The sequence below is a fragment of the Plasmodium coatneyi genome, chromosome 11, assembly GCF_001680005.1.
Source record: "Plasmodium coatneyi strain Hackeri chromosome 11, complete sequence".
Taxonomy (NCBI): Eukaryota; Apicomplexa; class Aconoidasida; order Haemosporida; family Plasmodiidae; genus Plasmodium; species Plasmodium coatneyi.
The window spans coordinates 2,139,146-2,160,684 of record NC_033566.1 but is presented as its reverse complement, the minus strand read 5'-3'; the positions used below and the strand labels follow the sequence as shown (position 1 = coordinate 2,160,684).

At 45.2% G+C, this 21,539-nt stretch overlaps 4 protein-coding genes across 4 annotated transcripts; 2 read left to right on the top strand and 2 right to left on the bottom strand.

Moving 5' to 3' along the window:
• Positions 1-243: 243 nt before the first annotated feature.
• PCOAH_00036270 (EXS family protein) lies at positions 244-3,730 on the bottom strand (the record flags this gene model as incomplete). The annotated part of the gene is made up of 13 exons (XM_020060418.1): positions 244-276; positions 435-500; positions 625-687; positions 830-886; positions 1,025-1,085; positions 1,235-1,369; positions 1,474-1,563; positions 1,705-1,777; positions 1,900-1,937; positions 2,067-2,174; positions 2,297-2,560; positions 2,656-2,981; positions 3,140-3,730. 13 exons carry the CDS (start codon positions 3,728-3,730, stop codon positions 244-246), a joined length of 1,905 nt encoding a protein of 634 aa, XP_019915913.1.
• An 893-nt stretch (positions 3,731-4,623) lies between these two features.
• PCOAH_00036260 (4-hydroxybenzoate hexaprenyltransferase) lies at positions 4,624-5,967 on the top strand (the record flags this gene model as incomplete). The annotated part of the gene is made up of 1 exon (XM_020060417.1): positions 4,624-5,967. The coding sequence occupies one exon, from the start codon at positions 4,624-4,626 to the stop codon at positions 5,965-5,967; it is 1,344 nt and encodes a 447-aa protein (XP_019916059.1).
• A 301-nt stretch (positions 5,968-6,268) lies between these two features.
• Positions 6,269-9,041, bottom strand: PCOAH_00036250 (Uncharacterized protein; the record flags this gene model as incomplete). The annotated part of the gene is made up of 5 exons (XM_020060416.1): positions 6,269-6,321; positions 6,452-6,495; positions 6,632-6,746; positions 6,854-6,946; positions 7,034-9,041. 5 exons carry the CDS (start codon positions 9,039-9,041, stop codon positions 6,269-6,271), a joined length of 2,313 nt encoding a protein of 770 aa, XP_019915614.1.
• Positions 9,042-13,591: 4,550 nt separating this feature from the next.
• On the top strand, positions 13,592-21,232 carry PCOAH_00036240 (Uncharacterized protein; the record flags this gene model as incomplete). Its single annotated transcript, XM_020060415.1, has 1 exon — positions 13,592-21,232. One exon carries the CDS (start codon positions 13,592-13,594, stop codon positions 21,230-21,232), a length of 7,641 nt encoding a protein of 2,546 aa, XP_019915759.1.
• Between the last annotated feature and the right edge of the window lie 307 nt (positions 21,233-21,539).

The following is a 21,539-nucleotide window of genomic DNA, read 5'->3' as shown; positions in this document are numbered from 1 at the left end:
CGTTTTAAAAAAAAAAAAAATTCCTGCCGTTTTAGCAGTTTTACTTACGAATGTTCTCCAAAATGAATCGAAGAAAAAAAAAGGCGAAAAAAAATACGCGGGGATGATTAAGTAGGAGACCCGCTGAGGGTACAGCCAGTGAGACAGACCAAACAACCATCAACTGTTGATGGGGAAAAAAAAAAGGAAAAAATAAAATGCAAATGAGGGCGCAAAATTAGGCGAAAAAACGGAGGGAGGGCTTCAAAACTTTTTCTTCTTCGTCATTTTTGGGACCTGCGGGGAGGGGGGAAATAGTGACATGATGAAGGGGGTTAACATGACGTAAAAAAAAGCCAACCTACACACCGCAATCGAAACAGAAATAGAAACGGGGTCTCCCTTGTGAGCTGTCCTCTTTTTCCTTTTCTTCTTTCGACCTGTTGGGGCCTTACCCATAGTATGGATCTGTATTTGGACGCATTTGTCACGTGTTCGTTCTCCAGGCGGAAGCAAATCCACTGCGAAGGGGGGGTGGTTAATGGGTGAATGAGTGATGATGTTAACCTGCACTTGCAATCGCTTCGTGTTATATATATACACGCCTGTGCAGGCACGTACGACACGGCCGCTCAGTCTGCCTACTATTGATCGCCTGAGGACTTCGATGAACATCAAAACGAAGGTTATTAGGAAGGCGTCTATTTCCTGCAAGGGGGGGAAGTGTAAATTAAATGCGTTCGAAAGGGATTGCACTTTGTTAACTTATTTCTTTTTTTAATTAATTTTTTTAATTAATTTTTTTTTTTTTTCTTTTTTAATTTCCACTTTTCCTCTCCCGCGGTGATACCTTATGCTGGAAGATGGTAATCGGCATGAGGGTGACGGCCCACGTCAACCTGAAGACCTGCACGGAGGATGGTGAAACGGCCAAATGGTGAATTAGCAAAACAGCGCAGCGTTGGTTAAGCGATCAACAGGGCACACACCCCCATCCTGGGTGCTCCACGTCAGGATCTGTAGACGTCGCCGCGGCGCATTTTACCAAATTTAGCAATCCGGCAAAGTAGTAGTAATGCGGGGGGTACATCAAATTATTGTTCTTCCTGTAGGGGGGAAATGAAAAAATAAAAAAAAAAATCATTTGGAAAAATCGTCTCTGCAACTGTCAACCTTGGCTTTGTTGTTCCTCCTCCATCAGGGAGGACACACTACTCCCCTTGGCTTCAACTAGAACTCTCACGTTTGTTGTCACCTTAACAAATAGTTGTACTCCTTGAGGAGCCCCCAATCACAGTACAAGTCCCAAAAATACATGTACGAGGATCCCACGACGTAGGCGCAGATGAGGATAATTTTGCTCGTGTTCTTGCCCAAACCGAGGTAGGCCCTGTGGAGGGGGGGGATAAAAGGCCAGTGTTAAAAGGTGCAAGGTGGACATGTGGATAAGGTGACCAGTTTAAAGGTTGCCCACACAGCTGGTTGCCCCCTCACCAGTTAAAGGACGTGCATATCACGATGACTATTCCGGACAAGTACTTGAGCATGTTAAAAATGTGAATCTTCTCCCTCTCGTTGTTGTATCTGCGAAGGAAGGAAAGTGGAGCCACATGTGATGGGGTGATCCAATTGGGGGGACGGTGCAGGGGAGGACACATCGACTTGTTCAGCGTGACAACCACTGCTCCAACGTTGAACCCATTTGCGGCAGCCAAGTTTTCGCACCTGATTAAGCATTGACAGAAGCGGAAATAAAAAGGGAGCCCCACGAAAACGGGGTTGATGTAGCCTTCCAATACTGCGGGGGGGAGGGGAAGTGCATGCATGGTCAAATGGATGGCAAATTAACGATCAAGTGGATGGTCAAACAAAACTAATTCGCAACGATGGGAGATGCCGCCCCTGGGGAGCTCCACATACTTGGACACTTGGCAGGCGCATTTGTCTTCATTCCGTTTCTGCAAAAAGGGGGGAATGAAAAAGTGACGTAAAGAAGACACGCAAAATGGGGGGTGGGTGAGGAGTCATAAGCCAGTATGGCACACACACTTCGCCACGATAGCGCTACGCCACTCCGTCCCACTTACAACAAAAAGCAGACGAAGTACTGCACATCTGAGAAGGTCTTCGATAGGCTCGTCAGAATATCACCGATGATGTTGTCCAGCAGGTTGACACTATTAACTAGGAAAATACTTTAAAAGGGGGAAAAAAAAAAAAAAAAAGTATGTCCTGTGATGAAGCATAGAAAGACGCATTAGTGCATGCATTAATTTGAACATTCCATGTCACTACTTTGGGGGTTGTTCCCACTTACCCGCTGGACAAAACCCGCAGAAGGGAAGAGAAAACAAAGTTGGTCTCCTTGTACTTGTAAAAATTAACGGGAATGATTGTGGTGCAGAAGAGGAGAATAAAAAGGATGAACACATGGAAAATGTTGGAAAAAATGTTAAGCTTGAAGAGAACGTCCAGTAGGAAGACGAGCAAGGAGAGCGTCGTGAGGAAAAGGAGAAAAATCACAACGTTGATCAGGTAGTAGTATTCGTCCACAATAATTTTGTTCAGGTCGAGGATGTACCTGCGGGGGGAGGAAGAAGCGTCATCACATGTGAAGGGTCCACAGGTATAGGTGCTTCACGCAGCGTAACCACACGCAGGAATGTGCTTGCTTACGTGAAATTGACGCCGTAGACTTGCATGAACAGAAAGGAGCCGAAGATGAAGAGGAAGAAAAAGTTTAAAATGTATAGCAGCCTATATATCGGCAGGATGGACAAAATTGTATTAACGTTTATGTTGTTCTTGTTCAGGTAGAGTAGAATAATCGTGTTGATGACGAGGATGATGAGAATACCACAGAGGGTGTAGAGGATGCCTCTGTACTGCCAGATGCTTTCTATTTTATTCTTGAGGTAGATTTTGAAGTTTAGAAAGTCCAGCTTCTCGCAGTTGTCTCCTCTTTTCTTCTGGATGGACAGGTAGGTCGACTTGATTTTGTCCTAAGCAGGTGGGGGGGATCAGTTACAACGGGTGAACTATACAACGTGAAGCAGTTACAAAGGGATGGTTGAAGGTACCGCCTGATAAAGCTGCAAAGAACACTATTACAAAGTGGCCCCTCCCAAAACGCTCATGAAAACGTAAATGGCCTCCTTACGTTGAATTCCTCCTCGCGGCTTATCTGGTGCAACGTGTTGCAGTACTTCTGATACAAGTCCAGCGAAGTAGAGAGCTTCTCCTTTTTGTTTTTTTTTTTCAAAATTTTATAAACGGAAAGAACATTAATGTTCAGGTAGTTGTTCAGAATGTCAAACATGTTGTAAATGTGCAAACACTTGGTCTTCATTACATCCATGTCTTTTAAGTTAATCTTGTCACTCATGAGGAACGTCTTGATCTCATTGACCTTGTCGTTCAGGTAGTTAAATTCCTGTTCGTAGTGTTCCCTAACCATGTTAATATAACTTTGTAGTACCCAGAAGAAGAGGTACGTGAAATCGATATCCCCACATTCGACGTCTTCATATTTTCCCCCTTTTTTATCTTTGCCGTTTTCACCTAAATTATCAGAGGTGAGTATGTTACACACCTCCAGAACGTCCTGGTTGTTTTTTTCAATCCGTTCATATAAACTACATATTTCTGCATTTTTTTTCCTTTTTATAATTTTTTTCAAAAACTTATAATCGATGTATTTGTCTTCCCATGACTTCACCTTCAGATGTTTTAGCTTCTCAGCGAATTTCATTTTGCTTCTTCGGATCTGCCTTAGGGTGAGGAGCTTTACGGCGCACCCCTTCTTCCTTTATGTTTTGCTTCCCTTCCGTTGGTTCTGGCTACACCGCTGCTGAGCTACTTGTCCTCACCACCTTGGGCAAACATGTCATCCGAAACAGAGGGGTAAGCCCAGTGGAATCTTATCACAACATGAAGAGCAGCTGCGTGGAACCTGCAACAAAGTTGGTGGAAGGAACACCCTCTCCTCTATCCGTGGGCCCACGCGCACAGGCAGAAAAGAAGCATATCATGCGTGCGTTGGGGACGAAGGGAGGGGTTCATTTTCCGTTCGATGCGTCACACTGCACGTGGCTTCGAAGATGGGAACAGGTGGAAAAGCAATAGTCAAATGGGGGGAATACCAACGAGCTAGCCTTCGCGGCAAAATTAAATAGAAATAAAAAATATCCGGCGAGGAAAAAGCTCGTCGAGAAAAACGGGACGCGAAAAAAAAAAAAAAAAAAAAAAAAAAAAAAAAAAAAGAGCGCTGCCCGAAGCGCGGCAAACCCAACACAGGCAGTCACCACGAGAACAGTAGCGCAATAAATACCCCCGTAAAATGCAAAACCAATCCAAACGCACATTTTATCAAATCGCGGAAAGCTCCAAGGACTCTCCGTCGTGGCGCAAGTGTGCCGCTCAGGTGTGGGCAAATGTTGTCACAGTCAGGTGACCAGCGTGATGACCTCACCGACGCGCCAATCGCAGCAACCGCTGTAAGGACGCCAACATTGGAAACACCATCCGTGTTGCCAACCCGGCTAGCGATTCAAAACGGCAGAAGGGATGCATGTACACTTGGGGAACCTCCTCAACAAAAGGGGGGCCCCGAAATGGGGCCAGCGGATTAGCCCCCGCCCCAGAATGGGGGCTCTGCAAACAGTACGCAGTCTATCCAGGGGCACCCCATCGATGAAGAGCATTCCTGTGAAGGGAGTAATTCCCATGTTTGTTCTCCACGCAGGGAAAGGGAAAAAGACGGGCTTTCCCCCAAGGTGCAATGGAACGGCCGGCATATGCAGAAGAAGAAGTGTTGCTGGCATTGCGTCCACGGGGGTGGATCCCACAGGAAGTAACCAACGTAAGGACAACTCGAACGGGGGAAGATCAATGATAAATCGAAGGAACCATGTGAACAATCCAGCAAGTTACCCCTCCAATAACCTCCGTAACCATAGCGTTCGATGCTACGCCAATTGGGTGACGGCCATCCAGCTTCCCGACAAGGTAAAGCAGAACCTAACTGCATATGTAACGTTATCTAGGCTGCACATCCCAACAGGGGTACACCTTCTCCTGAACTCAGCCCTTTATGGTTACTTCCTAACCCTGCCAGTGGAAAGTCTATTCACCACCCCAGGGAATGAACTCAATTGGGAGTCTATATACAAAATCGGAAGAGACATCGCCCTGTTTGCCTTTGGCAGTCTGAATAGCCGTATCGTTGGCTGCATAATAAATGACCTCTTTGACAGAAAATATGACAGACATGTTGAGAGAACAAAAAACAGACCACTAGCAAATAACACCGTTACGATGACAAGAGCATTTACCTACCTAGGTATCCACTCGGCATTGTCTCTCCTAACCCTCTTTCAGTTTAGTCCGCAGACCATTTACACAGGATTACTTTCCACCGCGTTCATCATTTCGTATCCTTTAATGAAGCGAATAACTTACTACGCACAGGTCTATTTGTCGATCACCTTTAATCTTGGCTTTTTAATTTCCTGCAGCGTGAATATAGACCTCGCTGCGAATGTGCTTCCCCTATGTGTCAGCTTTTTGCCTTTGTGTTATCTGACCATAATATATGATACGATATATGCTCACCAGGATAAATGGGATGACATAAAGTTGAACCTGAAGTCGCTGGCTATAAAATGGGGGGATAACACATTGAAGTATTCGAAACTGTTAGCCGTTAACATGATTTATCTGTTTTATTTGTCTGGATACCTCTTCGATATGCACTACTCTTACTACGTCATGTCGACCTGCAATGTGCTCTACTTGTTGCATTGCATTAGTAAGACTTCGCTGGACGACAGGGAGAAGTGCATGGCCTTTTTCAAAAACAGCAAGAATATTCTGATGTTCTTTGCGCTCTCCGCGTTGGTCGCCAAGGGGTGTCAAGCGTACCAAAGGTTGGGAGAAGGAACACAGAAAGATCCCCCACAAGTGGAGAAGATACCCACAGGGAAGTAACTCAAGAAAGTATCACCTAATACTGTCACCAATAGAGGGTGTGCATTCGAATAAGTCTACCGCGCACGTCGGGCAAGTAAGTTGAACACAAAAACAAGGGGCGACGTACGCGGCGCAAAATATGGCCACGCAAAGTAGGCACGCAAAAATGGACGCTTAAAAAAGGGCACTTAAAAAAGGGCACTTAAAAATGATCATGAGGTTAATCACCAGGGTGATCACCATGTTGATGGCCACGCAAATTGAAGACGTAAAAAAAAATGAACATACTGCTCACGAGGAAGGTCGCCGCAGTGGGAGGTCAAATTCCGGGGGGAATAAACTTCACAGGCTTACTGTACCTGTCATTGATGTCTGCCAGTGAAGAAAAAAAAAATAAAGGGGGGGAATAATTATAAAGGAAAAAGTGCTGAGAAGACATGTGTGTATGTGTGGTTAAGTGTTCTCCTTCCGTGGTGCCTCATTTGTGCATGCTGCTGCTTACCCAGAGTGTCTATTTTCCCATTCATTAAATTGAGGTTCATGTTTCTGCGGGGGGAGGTGCACGCACGTTTGTGTGTGTATGCGTGACTTGCTCAGTGGAGGCGTTGCCGCTCCAATCGTTGTAATTTTGTTTGCTTTTTTTTCCATTTCGTTCCCTTTTTTTTTTCGCTTGATGGCCTACCCGTCCATGCCGTACGCGGGTCCCGGGCCCGGCGTCGTGGAGCTCTTCAAGTTCGCCTTCAACTTCGTGAACAAATCTTTGTCAAGCAGGTTCGTGTCGACGCGGAAGTTGGCGCCTGCGGGGGGGTCACGGCAAAAATAAAGCAAATCAAATCAAATCAATTAATTAAATAACGGCAGGGCAATTGGCCAAGTGGGAAGGGCCTTTTCGCCTTTGCCTCACCTGGTACAACGTTGGGGGGCCCGCCCATGTTCAGCTTGGCGGCGTACATGTCCAGGTTGTTGTTGGTTATTTCTTTGTTCAGGCGGAGGTTGACTGTAGGTACGTAGTGGGGGGGAAGCGATTTGTATAGTTGATGCACGCTCAACTGGTAGCCACGCATAAAAGCAGCTGGATGCTCACCTTCCCGAGATATGTTCAACTCCTTGGCCATCTCATCGTTGCGGCGCTGCAAAGCGTCGACCTCCCTGCGGAGTGCCTCCTCTGCGGATTCACGCTGGGCGAGCTTATCCTGCAATGATTTGACCTCTCCTTGAAGCTTGCCAATTTCGCTCATATTTTGGGAACTGACTTTCTCCACGTTGATATGCTCCATCGTCTTGCTTTTCAGTTTGTCCTTCATTTTACGTAACTGCGTCTGAAGCTTCGTGATGATGTCATTCCCCTTGTTAATCTCATCAATGGCAATGTTTATTTCCTTCTCGAGTTTTCCATTCCTGTCTTTGTATTTTTTCAGTTCCGTTTCCAAATTGGAATTGCTAATTTTTATGCTTTCAAAGCTGGAGCTATTGGAGATATTACTTTCGCATTCCTTTTCGTATTTCGTTTTGAGATTATTAAATTCAACAGTAAATGTGTTTTTATATTTTTCCAATTCACATTTTGCACACTCAATGTCTTCCTTCTCCTTCAGCAATTTTACAAAGTTTGTGTTTTTTTCTTCCAATTCATTTTTCAAATTTTTTACCTTGCCGTTCAGGTGAAAAATTTTTTGTTCATAATTTTGGTTCATTTCATTTAATTGTGTAAATTTATTTTTCAAATTTTCCACATCCTTCTTCAGTTCTTCATTTTCGCAGTGGAATTTTTCTTCTTTCTTTTCGATGATCCTTTCGTGTTCCTTTCTCAACTTATTTATATCATTATTCAGCGTATTGTTAAAGTCGCATTTTAGATTGTCAATATTTTTTTCCAAATTTTCAATCGTTTTTTGCAAACTGTTAATTTGGACCATGTTCTGCCCGTTCTGTACAATTTCTTCATTCAGCTTCGTGATGATTTCCCCATTGTACGCCTTCATATATTTTATATTATTGCACAGGTAGCTAATTACATTCTCATGGTCAGCTCGCTTAAGCTGGAGGGACAAATGAGTGAGCTCTTTAAACTGATTAATTTCGACCAAATTGAGAACTGCGCATTCTGCATTTTTCTCCTCGTTATCGTTGTTGCGATTGTAGGTATATGGTCTATAATAACTTGGATTATTACTTCCCCCACTGTTATATGCAGTGTTCTGATTATTGTTGTAGTAGGGGTAGGATCCACCGACTTTTCCCCCCCCATTGTCATTCCCATTGTTGCCATAATTGTGTGCATCCCTTTCGGGCATTTTACCACCCCCGTCCAGCATGAGAACGGCGCGCAATCTCTGGTCCTCCACTTTTTCACATTGCTCATTCTCGAGCACACACTCTTCCAACAAGTCGATAAATTTAAATGGAAACAAATCAAAGTTAATAACCAGCGTCTGTTCCCGTTTTATGCTTTCGTAATTCTCTTCATACAAATCCAGGTAGTAAAAAAACAACTCATTCGTATCATCGGACAGCTCCAGCCGCATGTACTGCTTCCCCCCGATGCTTTTAAGACTGTTAATTTTGACTGTCAACGTTTTTACGTAATTATGTTTCGTTTCGCTTTTCATCAGGAACTTAATAGCCTTGCAATAGAGCAATCCATTCTGGTCGTACTTATTGTATATAAAACTCATGTCTAGATTTTTCTCCAATTTCTTCGTGAGTGAACTTTTTACCGCCCCGTTCGGGTTGTTATTGCGTGTGATGGCGCTGCCCATTTCGGACGTCTTTTCGGGCGCCTTTCTGGACACCCTTTCTGACGCATTCGCGCTTTCATCAGCCATACTCACTTCACTGCAGCTTCGGTGAGCTGTGCAGATTATATTTATTTTGGGGCCTCCCACAGGGTATGCCCCTTTCCCTATCAAGTTTACATGTGGCATATACATCATGGCTGAGGGATCATTTGTGCTGTCTCCATAGTCACTCCTCTTTTCGCTGCCGACGCCGTACGTGTGGCAGCTGTAGTCATTTTCGTTCGCACGTGAGTCCCCATTTGCACTGTCTGCGTGCGAGATGGAACACTCACGGAAGTTCAGTCCTGAATTCATGTTGGCAGGTTCCCGTCCATTACAACCGTGCCTCTAGCGCGCCGCAGTGACGACCCGAACATTATAGCCTTATCACTGCGAAGTGGGATGATACACAAGGGGAGGGAGAGGGAACAATTCCTTGGAAAATTTCGCCACTAGTTCGCTTCAACACGACACGCATGCGAGTAAGCAGGTGATCAGGCAAGTGGGGGAGGCTACATAAGTCCAGTTCCGCTGAACAAAAGGAGTTCCTTTTTTTTTTTTTTTTTTTTTTTTCCCTTCTGCTGATTTTTGCGAATAGGCAGTTTTCACCACAGCGCTGCGTCTACCGCGTTCGCGCACACATGCACATGAGCACGCGTACGTGTATCCTCCCGTGTAGGCGGATGCGTGCCTGCCCGTCTGAGATGTTCCTCACCTCTGGGGAGTGCCTCCAAGTTGCTGTAAACCGGGGGGTGGAGTGGCCCTTCCCGGTTGGGAGAAGTAGACCGTCGGCCTGCTTAAAGTTGGCATGCGAGCCAAGTGTGTGTGAAATTGCGCGAAAACTCCACGGGGGGGAAATAAAAATGTGCAAAGTTCGTTAAAAGGGCATAAAGTAAAAAAAATAAAATAAAATAAAAGAGCACTATGCAGTATATACATGTTCATATGTTCATATGTATGTTTGTATGTTTTTTTTTTTTTTTTTTTTCCGCGCTTTTGTTTTGGAGAATTCCCCCCAAAGGTGAGATTCTCCTTCAAGCAGGGAGAGGAAGTTTTCTGTGTGTCACCTTTGGGGGGCTCCCACTTGTGCACATGCATGTGTACGTAGTGGGCGAAACTGCCTCGCGGGGAGGACCATGCGGGGAATACAATGGGACGTATAACGAGAGTTCCACGCGTAGAGTGCGCCTCAAAGCGTAGTGCACTGGACAAAATATTGCAATCGCAAATTTGGGAAAAAAAAAAAAAAAAAATTTCTGCTGGGAAAAGTAAAATTATGTCTAAACCCCCCTTTATGGTCTCTCCCCTTCCTTTTGCATTTCTTCAAGGGGATGAAAGTTGGGGGGGAAAGCCCATGCCTTTTGCGCGGGGTTCCTTTTTTCAAGAGCAGATTGTGCAGAGAGGCAGGAATAAAAGCGAAAAAAAAAAGAGGGGAAAAAAAAAGGAAAAAGAGAGGAGCGTACGCTAAACCCAAGCGCATTGCGCAGTGCAACCGAACGGGAGAATTGCCTTAACGTATTCCCATTTTTTTGACAACACTATTGGTGGAGACTGTCAGATGGTGGAGTTGCGCGGATATATATATTTTTTTTTTTCTCCACCCAATGGGCGCTCTTTTGGGGGGGAAGGGGCACTCCAAATGTGTGCACAGAGAAAAAAGTTGAGCAGTACGGAGACAACTAACAATGGGCCGCTCAGTTGCATTCCGTTAGGGCAGTTCTGCCCCGTAACGCCTTGCGTCGTCCGTTTGGCAAGACTTAAATATTTGCCCCCCAAGTTTTATCACGTTCTGTTCAGCCAACCATACGGCGCTTCACAGGTGGTCACTTTTTATTTTTATTTTTTTGTAACGCCCCTGTGAGAGGCAGCCTTTTACACGCCCCTGCGTTTGCCACTTGAAGCGTTGATCTGTTGTCCCGTTAAGCGGTTAAGCGGTCAAGTGCCTAACCCCTATGCACACACGCACTCATCTTATTCCCCCACGTTTCCAGTTGGACAGGAGGAATATCATCCAGCTCACATACCACCAGAGTGCTATTCACTCCATGTATGGCGAACAAAAAAAAAGGGCAATTTTGCCAAAACCGAAAAGGCCTTCAATGACATGCACGTAGTGAAGATCGCCCATGTTTTCGCACAGAATGGTACACCAAGAATTGCTCACCCGGGAAAAAAAAAAAAAAAAAAAAAAAAAAAAATACTTTTAGATCTTGTGCTTATGCAAATATGTGCGTGCAATGACGACTTCACGGCAGTTATACAACACGTAACACACATTATTCATTATCCATGCGTTCTTGTCCTCCTTTGTTTGCCTGATTTCTTTTTTCATCTCATCCTTACACATTTCTCATCATTCCGCATGCCCTGTTTTGTGTACGCCTTTCCGTATCAGCAGCGTGCGAGTGTGCAAAGTGTGCGTAAGTAACGTTTGTCAAAGTATTCCAAAGTATGCGAAATATTTTTCCGTAAATATGCGTAACATACGCACAAAGCATGCGCTAATACCCACTCTGCCAGCAACATAATCGCCAAAAGGTATTGTGTATATGTATACGCATGCATGCATGGATTTTTTTTTTTTTTTTTTTTTTTTTTTTTGTGTGTGTATTCCCTGCCGATTAGTTAGCTTGTTACACATTTTTATTTTATTTTATTTCATTTTTATTTATTTTATTTTTTTTCTCTTTTTTCTTTTCCGAGTGGATTAATTAAATACGTATTCTCTGGACTGAATGAAAAGTTTGTAATAATTACATTTCTTGCGTTCGTTTGTTTTTTCCGTTTTGGAAGCCCGGCTAGCAACCCTGTTAACTGCTTAATTGATGGCCCCTTTCCCTGTCTCCGTCCAATCCATTTGTCAGTCCCTTTTTTTTACGTGTCGTTTTGTCCCGATTTGTTTTATCCGTTTGGTTAATCCATTTTCCGCGCCTATCACCAGTGTACAAACCGCCATTGCGCTAACAACCATTTGCGCAGATTTTTGTCTTTGTCCCACTTCGACCGATCTCGCTCCAATTTGTTACCCCCAAAGGAGTGCAACGTTTCCGAAGGGTACGTCACCATTTGGAGAGTCAACCCGAGTACCGAATGTTCCACGTTTGTTCCATTTGTTAATCGCCCCCTTGCCATTCCGATATTATGACCCCTGTCTCATTTTACAAAACCGTTTCTTTGCAATTGTGCTATCCTCCAACGTGATATATCCCCTTGCGTATTCTTAATTTGATAGACGTCTTCGAAACGTATTTTCCTACGCACTGATTAATTGTTTTTCCTTGGGAGGTGCATCCCTAGCATGGTGGCCGCCACACCCACATGTGCTATATATGTCTACCGTTTGATCCGCTCACTCTGCCTCCCCCCCGTTTTTTTTTTTTTTTCACTGTGCGACTAATAACACGTCCAGTTTGCACTACATACCTAAATAGCACAGCCGATTTTGTTTTATTCATCGAAAAAATTGAATTAGCTTTTGATGCATGTCCCATTTGAATGGTTCATCAGTTACACGAGACCACCTTTGTCCACAGAATAGCTTTTGTTTTTAAATGAATGAAGCTGCCAGCATTGGATAATACTAATGCTGCACGTGGGTGGAGGAGAAATCAACTGGCACAAGTGGCACACCTTCCGTTTTGTATTGATTCCAGTTTTGTTAAGCTTTTCCGCGCACGCCCAAGTGAGTGCATACCCACATGTGTATCCTTTCTACGTGTGCTTTTTCCACCTGTCCGCTGATCCTAAATAAAGCCATCGTTGGAAGACACACATGAGTGAATCTACATTTGTGTCCATACACACGTGCATACCTTGGCATACGTCCGTTTCAATGTTATAATCTTTTTCCTAAAGAATCCATCTGCCACTTGTCTTTTTGTTTTTACACTCCAAGTAATCGCATCGAACTGCATTCCACGTGGGTTCGTTTGTTTTGTCGGCAGTTTGATTCCCGTCCGTTGTTTTACTACGTTGCGCGTAGCTCTGTTTTGTTACATTATTCCGCCCCGTTGGGTGCAGAGCTGATCCCACTTGAACTGCCCCATTTGTTGCCATCCCGTTAGCGTCCTCATCCGGGACAGCATAACCAGCCGGAAGAGCAACACCGTGTGGAAGTTCCACAACATCGCGGTAGCAGCAGTCCGTTCACGTGTACATATATATATGCGTGTTTTTTTCTTTTTTTTTTTTTTCTGTGCCCCTGTTTTTAATCCTTTTTAAGATTAGTAGATTTGAGCGAAGAGGAAAAATTGCCTCAACGCACAGAATATAGCAGCTTTGGTGCATGCATGTGTGTGTACTCACGTGTGTAAGCACCACTACCCAATTGGGTTGTCCATTTTGTTTGCCCCGTTATGAATACACCTTTTGTTTTCAATTCGTTGTGATTCATTGTGCATTACTTTTCCGTACGGGCTACGTCCTCCCCCAAAGTACTACCTGTTAAATCGGTAGCGAGGAAGCCATTCTTCCATTGTATGTCTACCTGTCATATTAACTTTGATTTGTTGTCCTTCCCGTTCGGGCAGCTAGACACCCTTTCATTTTGAATATCACCGTTTGTTCACTTGTTCCTTTTTTTTTTTTTTTTTTTTTTTTTTTTTTGTGTATGTCATTCCAAATTGGAGAGTCCTCCCGTTTATGCGAGATTGACAGTCAGCTCGACTAACCTGTTCACGCGTCGCGATAGACAAAAGAAAAAGATACGAACGTATACTCCACTGACCACCCGTCCAGCGTAATTAAATAAAACCGCAAAACCAACCGAGGAAGACGCTTCCAATAGACGTCTGTGCTATATCACCCCACTAGCAGGGAAAGACAACGCAAGAGAGCAACACACTGGTAAGGAGAAAAGCAGCCAAATGGAGCGTTACGAGAGTGCCGAGACGAACCTAACTCAGCAGCCCCAAGGAAGTGTCCCCTCCATCCGAAGCGTGCCCCTCGTGCAGGGTCAGAATAAGCACCACCTCATTAACGGCACGACGTACCAAGGTACCCGAAGGAGGAACACAAATGAGGATAGGAAAGGTTTGACCCCCATGAGCAAAATGAAGAATTCAAATGTTACCTTCACCAGGTTGCATGGAAATAGTAAGTACCAAGGGGAGGGAAAGAACTACTACCCGGTTGTTAACCAGCCAATAAATGTACCAGTGAGTGCAGTAGTGAGTAACCATCCAAATAGGATCCAAATGAATAGCGTCACTCATTCGTTCAATGAAAATGGAGAATCCAGCCACATGAACAAGTTCGGTTTCCACAGAGAGGGGAGAAGTAAAAACTGCATGCTGGTCCAAGATCCGACCATTCCCAATCCCGGTGGAAGGTCTTCTTATGGAGAGTATAAGATGAGTGGCCCCAAGTTGGCACGTACTTATAGGAACGAGAGAAACTCCTATGCTGTGCTGAATAGAGCAAACGAATTGAACTTCCCTCCAGGGTGTAATAATGGTATGGCCGCTTCGGACATGATACAGGAGACCCCTCCTGGGTGTTCAGAACGGCGTTGTGACGACAAAGTAGACGTATCGAAGGAAGAAAAAAACGGAAGCGAAATGCAGAATCAGGTTTTTACCCCACGGGTGGGGGGTAAACAGAACGGAGGAGAGATTCACGTGTCGTCACAGCGGACAGAACAGGTTGTCATGAATCCTGTTGAAAACCTGCAAAAGGGCAAAGTAGATCCCCCCTTCGATAACACCGTCAAACCGTTTGAAGTGAGACCATCCCCCCTGCAGAACAGCATTAGTCTTATCAACAGAATGGAAAACAACAGCAACGGTAATGGTAGCGGTCATCAGGACAATTACAACCAGGTGAAATATTTGGCAAAACCCCCCACGAGAGAAAAAGGAAACCTCGAATTTGCCGGAAAAAGAAAAAACTACAGGAACGGAGCTTACAACAGTTTCTTCACCCCCTATGAGCAGAGGCTAAATCTTCTGAAGAAAGAACCCCCCTCAAAATTTGGACCTTTCGGGTCAAGTTCAAAAGGGGACCAACCATTTGGCAGGCCAGTTTATGAGAAACGTAGGGAGGGAGTACCTCGTGGAAGTGGTCTACTTCCTCAGGTGAATGTACCCCCACCACAGATTAATGAAGAACCATCCGTGGTGAAGTATTCGGGGGAGGTACTCTACAATGGAGTTACCCCTGCAGGAGGTTCTGTTCCGTACAACTATGCGTTTTGCACCCCCCCTACATTGTGCGCATCTCCACGGCAGGATGGACGTGCCTCGTTAATAAGCATGACAGAGAAGCGACCCAGGGGAAACGTCCTAAATGCAGTAAGCAGAGAAGGAAGAAGGAGCTTCCTGTCCAAGTCGGACGAATCTGTAGATAGCACTTGCTTCAAGTATAACGCAACGGAGTTGGGAAGTCTATCCCCTGATATGAGGACATCTACCAGCTTGAATGTATGTCTCAGTATTGGATTAAAAAAGAAGCCTAAAAAAGGGATGACAGTGGAGGGCCTTCCCAGAAACACCACCAGCATGAATCAGAAGGTTCACCCGATGGTAGAGCTTCTCTCCAATAATGCCAAACCAAGCAGTAGGAAAAAAAAAGGAAGTAAAAACTTCAGTTTAAATTTGTGCAGTGCGTGTCTAAACATAGATGACGGTATCTACCTAAAGCAGATCAACGAAATTATGAACAGAGACATCCTCTTCTCGGATGAGGATTTGCTAATCCTGGATGAGCTCACCAAGTCGAGCATTCACCATTCCTACGTGTTTAACAACGTTAAAACGGTTAGTAGCTTCCGCAAAGGGGGGCTTACCTGGATTGTTTACAACAACCAAGGTGGGTGGTATCCATGTACTAAGGCTCAGAAGCAGATCCCGATAAATTACGACAAGGTGGATACAGACCAGCAGTCTTCACATATTGGGGGGGTTGACATGTCTGATGGGGAGTGCACCTACGTAGATTTGATAAGGAAAAATATTTTCTGCACAAGCAAGTACGTTATAGAACCTACCATTGAGAACACGTGGCTGAAAAAGGTCCTGCTAATTATTAAGAAAGAGGATCTAGATCTAGATGCCTTTTTTTTTAAGCTCAAATATTATTTTTACAAATCAGTCTTATTCTTATACCAGGAGGGGATCAAATCGTACCTTGGAGATGTAGCCAACCAGATGAAGATTTACGTCAACTACAATTTCTGGTCTGCATCTGAGGTGGCTTATATTCTGAGACAACTAACCAACCTGTGTAGTATACAAATTGAGGTAAGAGTGAAGGGGGAAATAGGGTGCGTCATCTATCTAAACGAGGAACCGAAAGGTTTTCAAGGCTTTGTGGACAGTCACAATTTAAATGATACCTTCACCAAGAAGGACTGGATTCTGCTTCACAGATTTGCCATTAAAATGATGCAATACAGGAAGGAAGGGAATGACGACAAGGGAAGTGACCCTTCCTCACCAACACTTCCTGCCATGATGGAAGAACAGGGGAAGGTACGTCACAGCGAAAATGGCACCACCGAGCTAGGCACTGATGGGTGTGTCGTCCACCAGGAAGATGGAAAGAACGACAAATTGCCTGACGAACTGGTCGATGAAAGTGACGTAGCGCAGAAGGGTTGTTCATCCAATGTGGACTTCCCCTTTGGAGAAGACAAATCGGGTAGTGATGCCCATATGGAGCTGCTCTCCCCAGCTAGTGTGGCTTTTGCTGCGGCGCTCAGCGAGGCGGCCACGGAGGAAGAACCTACCCAAGTGGCTACCAAAGTGGATGCAAACGTTGCTACCGATGTGACGGCCGATGCGACTGTGAACCCACAACCGGGCCGAAGCGAAGACGGCAGCGAGTGCATCTTCTGCTCACCCACCACCAAGAAACTCAAGTCCTACATGTTCAACGGAGGGAGATATGCATTCGCAGCCAAACTGAAGCACGAAATTAAGCACTTCAAATCCAAGCGGTTAGGAGATATTATACACCTAGTACAGCTAGCTATACACAAAGGCATATTCGTCTATTCACAGAGGATTCTCCTCCCCGTTTCTGCATGCGAAAAAAGCGCAGATGACTTATACCCAAAAATAAAAAATTTTAACTATGAGCTTTGTGACACCTTAGGAGAAGTCATGAGAATTATTTCTCTGTTGGTTGATCATAAGCCCAATGGACTTGTCTTGGCCCAACTGAAGCAACAGTTTATTCTTCAGTTTAAGAAGGAGCTGAACAGCCTCCACTTCGGTTACAAGAAGCTTCAAAATCTGCTTCTAGCCGAACCGTTTAGTAAGCATTACAAGCTATACATCCCCAACTGCAACATGCACCGGACGCACATTCAGCATAAGAAGTATAGAATCCCGGACAACTGCAGGATCTTCCAAAAGGAGAGCATCAATGTGGGATCCTTCCTCGAGTTCATCGATCATCACGAGTTTGATAGCTACAGTGCGGAAGAGGGGGAAGACGAAGAAGAAGCATCCGTGGATGAAATAGCAACTTCGATGAGTGATCCACTACCCGGAGGAAGACACACAAATGAGCTACTTAACCACCAGGGGGGAAGTGAAAACGCGGGCCCCACACCATCAATCTCACCCATCCAGACGGAAAATCAAAAAGAAAAAAACCAACACATTCAAATGTATAGAAATGCCCATGTTAACACAACAGAGGAGTCAATTAGCAAAGGGGGGACATTCCCCAGTGAGCAGGACCAAACTGACCCAAACTCCAACGTAGCAACCAAGTGGCAAATGAACAAAGACGCAACTAAACCGAGGGGAATGAAAAAAAGGGAAGACCTCAGCTACAGAAATTTGAAGAACCTCCCGTTGTTCATTCGGGAAAGCATAGAAATGACCCTGGAGGGTGAGGAGGATGATGGGTCTACATTCTTAGACATGGAAGATGTAGCGCAGTTTTGTGCAGACCAGGAGGAGGGTTCCATCGGGGAAGGTTCAAAGCAGAGGAACGACATGCACCTTTCGACTTTGTCACGAAGGGGGTATTCACCAGAGGAAGGAAACCCAAATGGAGGTGACGAAGCACCATCAGAAGTTAAGAAACACCCCCATGGAGAGAACCCCACTGGATCAAGCAGCGTCCTCACCATGTTGTATCGCATGGACCTAGATGCGGAAGATGCACACGCTGAAAAGTTGAGGGGCATAAGGGAGATTTTCGCAGGTGCGAAGGATCAGCGTGAAGGAGATCACGCAGACGAGGGTCACAATCAACAGGATAACATATGGCAGTACTCACCACTGTCCGATTCCACCCAGGACAACGCCATTGCCGCTACAGCAAACAAGGTAGTATTCCCCCCGCTAGTCAACATTTTCACCCTAATTAAAAAGTACAAAAGGAAAAGAAAAAACTACAAAATGTTCTTCGAGCAAGGAAGTAAAAGCAGCAATAATTGGAGGAGCAAGTTTAACGAGGAGGACGTTCCTGAACAGAAGGATGGTGAGGGCAAGTCGAATGACACGAAGGGGGTCTTCCTAAAGAATAATCCCTCCATGGGAAGTGTTGCAAGAGATGTCCCCACAGGATCACCAGGAAATAAATTTCTCCGTTTCAAGGGGGATCCTAAATTCTGCAATTCTTCTCCCAATGTGATAGATATGGAGGGACCAAAAGTTGTTAGACCGTTTGGAAAGAATGGCTTTTACGAGAAAGGGGCTTTCACCAGTGCGGAACTTGTTACCAACAGGATGGGTGAAGAGGGCCACTCGGGTGAGTCCCCTTTTGATCTGAACAAAGTCAGGCAGAATTGCTTCCAATATGTGAAAAAGAACCAAGGGGGAAGTCACTCACTGACATACCATTTGGGCAAAAGGACGAAAAGCTTTATTAAAGATTCTTCGTTGGTGGCCCACGGGGGGGAAGTTCTTCCCGAAGGAGGATCTCCCGAGCGGCGTCCAATGCAATCCCCAAACTATCCCCCCCCTTGCGTAATCACCAATGTGAAGCAAAACGGGCAGCACACACGATACGAGAAAAAGCTTGAACCCTTCGACGGAGCGGTAAAGCAACAGAGCGATTGCAAACTTGTCCAAAATAGCATCCCTGGTGAATATTGCAACATTTCGGATGATACTTCCCAGACAGGGAAAAATGCAAAAGGGCACCTGTACAAGTCCAAAGGGGGAGAGGAAATTACCCCCTATGGAGACTACTGCCAATCGGATGAGCTGAACATGTGTGAACCTACTCGGTTGGATGCAGATAATGGGTTCATAGATGAGAAGAACCCATACGGAGTGCCCCCAATGGGTAGCAGCACCACTGCATGCAGCGTCGACAAGAAGTGTAGCCCACCGGAGGGAACAAGTGAAGAGCATCTCCCCATGGGAGGTAACAAGGCCCATTTTAATACCTATAATTTGACGCAGGGAAAAAATACAAACATGCACAGGGGGGAGACCAAGCTCTGGCGGACAGAACTGTCGACCAAACCAGATAACAAAATGAACGTTACTAAGAAGGAGCAACCACATGGGGACACGTCCATTTATGGAACGCAAGACAAACTCGCTGAAGAGTTAGCACCTTCTAAGAGCTACGCTGGTAACCAAACTGGAAACCGTTTCAAAGGCGATCAAGTGAAGGGCCTTTCCATCGATACGACCTCCTGGAGAAAAAACGCCAATCCGTTGGGACCCCCCCAAAATGGCACGAACAATTTGGTAAACGAACAAGTTCAGAACACGAAGGATGAAAAATCGGACCATGATCAGAATGACTCATTAAACCATTCCAATGGTAAGCTGTACCATGTGGAGGGAGAAAATGGCTTCCCAAGCAGTGACGCTGTTTCAAGTGAGAAGGCACCGGCACACCAGGCAGCAGACATACAACATGCGCTCAATTGTACGTACTTAAAAAAAGCGGACTTCATGAACTGTGACCTGAACAGAGTGAGAGGAAAGACCGACAATAGCAGCAACTCCACTACCACTACAACTACCACTGTTGCGAATAACAACAACGGGGGGAGCAACAATTCGGGTAACAGTGACTCTGTTGCCGATTACCACAGTGGAGACAGCAACACACAGATGAGGGACACCCCGGATAGAAGTGAAAACGGTTGTTATGTCCACCCGGCAAACCAGGTTGGTCAAGAAAGTGTAGGCCCAAGTACCGAGGTGAAGACGGATGGAATGCTTCCCCCCTTAAGCGGCCACGTGGAAGAACCAAACAGAGGGTTAAATAAGCCGCTCACCTATCGCCCCACCAGTGACGAAGTACAGCATGTAGGGGGAAACTGCAGAGAAGACACCCCCGTTAATAGTGTTACCCAAAGTGAGTATAGCCACCAGTATGACCGCCATTATACTCACCAGTACACTAGGCAGTATGGGCAGCAGTACACCCACCAGCACAATTACCCCCCGAGCGACAAAAAGAGAGCTACCTACAAGTGCAACGATAAGGAGATCAACCTAGGGAAGAGGCAGTACAACCCCTTCGAAAGCAGGAACTCATTCACGTGTGCCAATACGTCTTATACAGGACGCCCCAACAACCTACGGGAAGGCTACAAGAGGGAAAATGACGTGAAGAAAAATTTTTTTAAAAAAAACGAAATGGATAGCAATTCACAACTGGCAGACCTTTTAAGCGTCAAAAATCATGCCAAAGGAGAAGGCCTCTTTTTCTCCCCAAAAAATGAGGGAAAAAATTTTCGAAACGTTATTACTACGGTCAACAAGGTAAGACAGGAAAAGTTACAGACCCCAAATGGCAGCAGCTTTTTTAACTACCGAAATGACAAAAGCGAACATGCTTTTAAGAGCAGGAGCATACTTAAGAGGAATAAATATGTTGACCCAAATGGGGGGTTCAATCAGGAAAGGAAGAAGAATAATAATAACCACCAGATTTTTAACCCCATGGAGGAGGGATACCAGCAGAGAGAAACCGGAACAGAAAGGGAAACGCAAAGACGCACAACTGACAGTAGCTACGCAATGGTCGACAAGATGGACAACCATGTGACCACCTACTTGGGAAGAACTCCTGACACGGTGCTCCACAAACAAAACAGAGGCACGAAAAATAATTTCCTCCAAAGCAGTTACTTTCCGTACCAGCAAAATAAAAAAAACGCATTCGTCAAATACGGAGATGTAGAAACGTCCTATGGAAACCACAGAGAAGTGAAGAAGCCACAGTTCAGGAAGTTTTTCAATTGCACACCTGACACGGGAACACCACTGCCCAATGAAGGCACTACGAACTTTGGCAAAATTTGCAAAATTAGGAACATTTATTCGGATCAATTTTCCAGAAAATATTTCCCTGGAGAGACAAACAAGTTTTATAACGCTAGTTTGAATTATTCCTACCAAAATAGGGGCAACGTCGATTTGCCTCCTGCTTCGAACGAGTACGTGAAGTTTTCCTCCCTGGTTAAGGGGAAGACTAGAATAAATGCGGACCCAAGCTTTGTGGAAAATGGGGCGTTCAAAGTAGGGGGCCAAATGCAGGACCAGGTGAGGGACCACGCTTCCCTCAGTGGAATTTAGGGGGGGAGTTCGTCACCAAGGGTGGTTACGAAGTGACCTCTACGTTCAACTTCGCCGTTGCGCGTGTGCATACCGGCAACGCGTCTGTTGTAATTTTTTTTGTTATCCCATTTTTTTGTTACTCCGTTTTTTTGTTAATCCGTTTTGGGGTGCTTGATTTTTTAGTTGCTCCGTTTTTTTGACCCGCCCGTTTTTTTTTTTGTTATCCGCCATTTATTACTTTTAAATTTTCACGCCTTCCTCGCCATGGCGCTGCCCCCCTTTGGTAAATACCCCAGGGGAGGGACCATTTGTTAAATTACGTTTG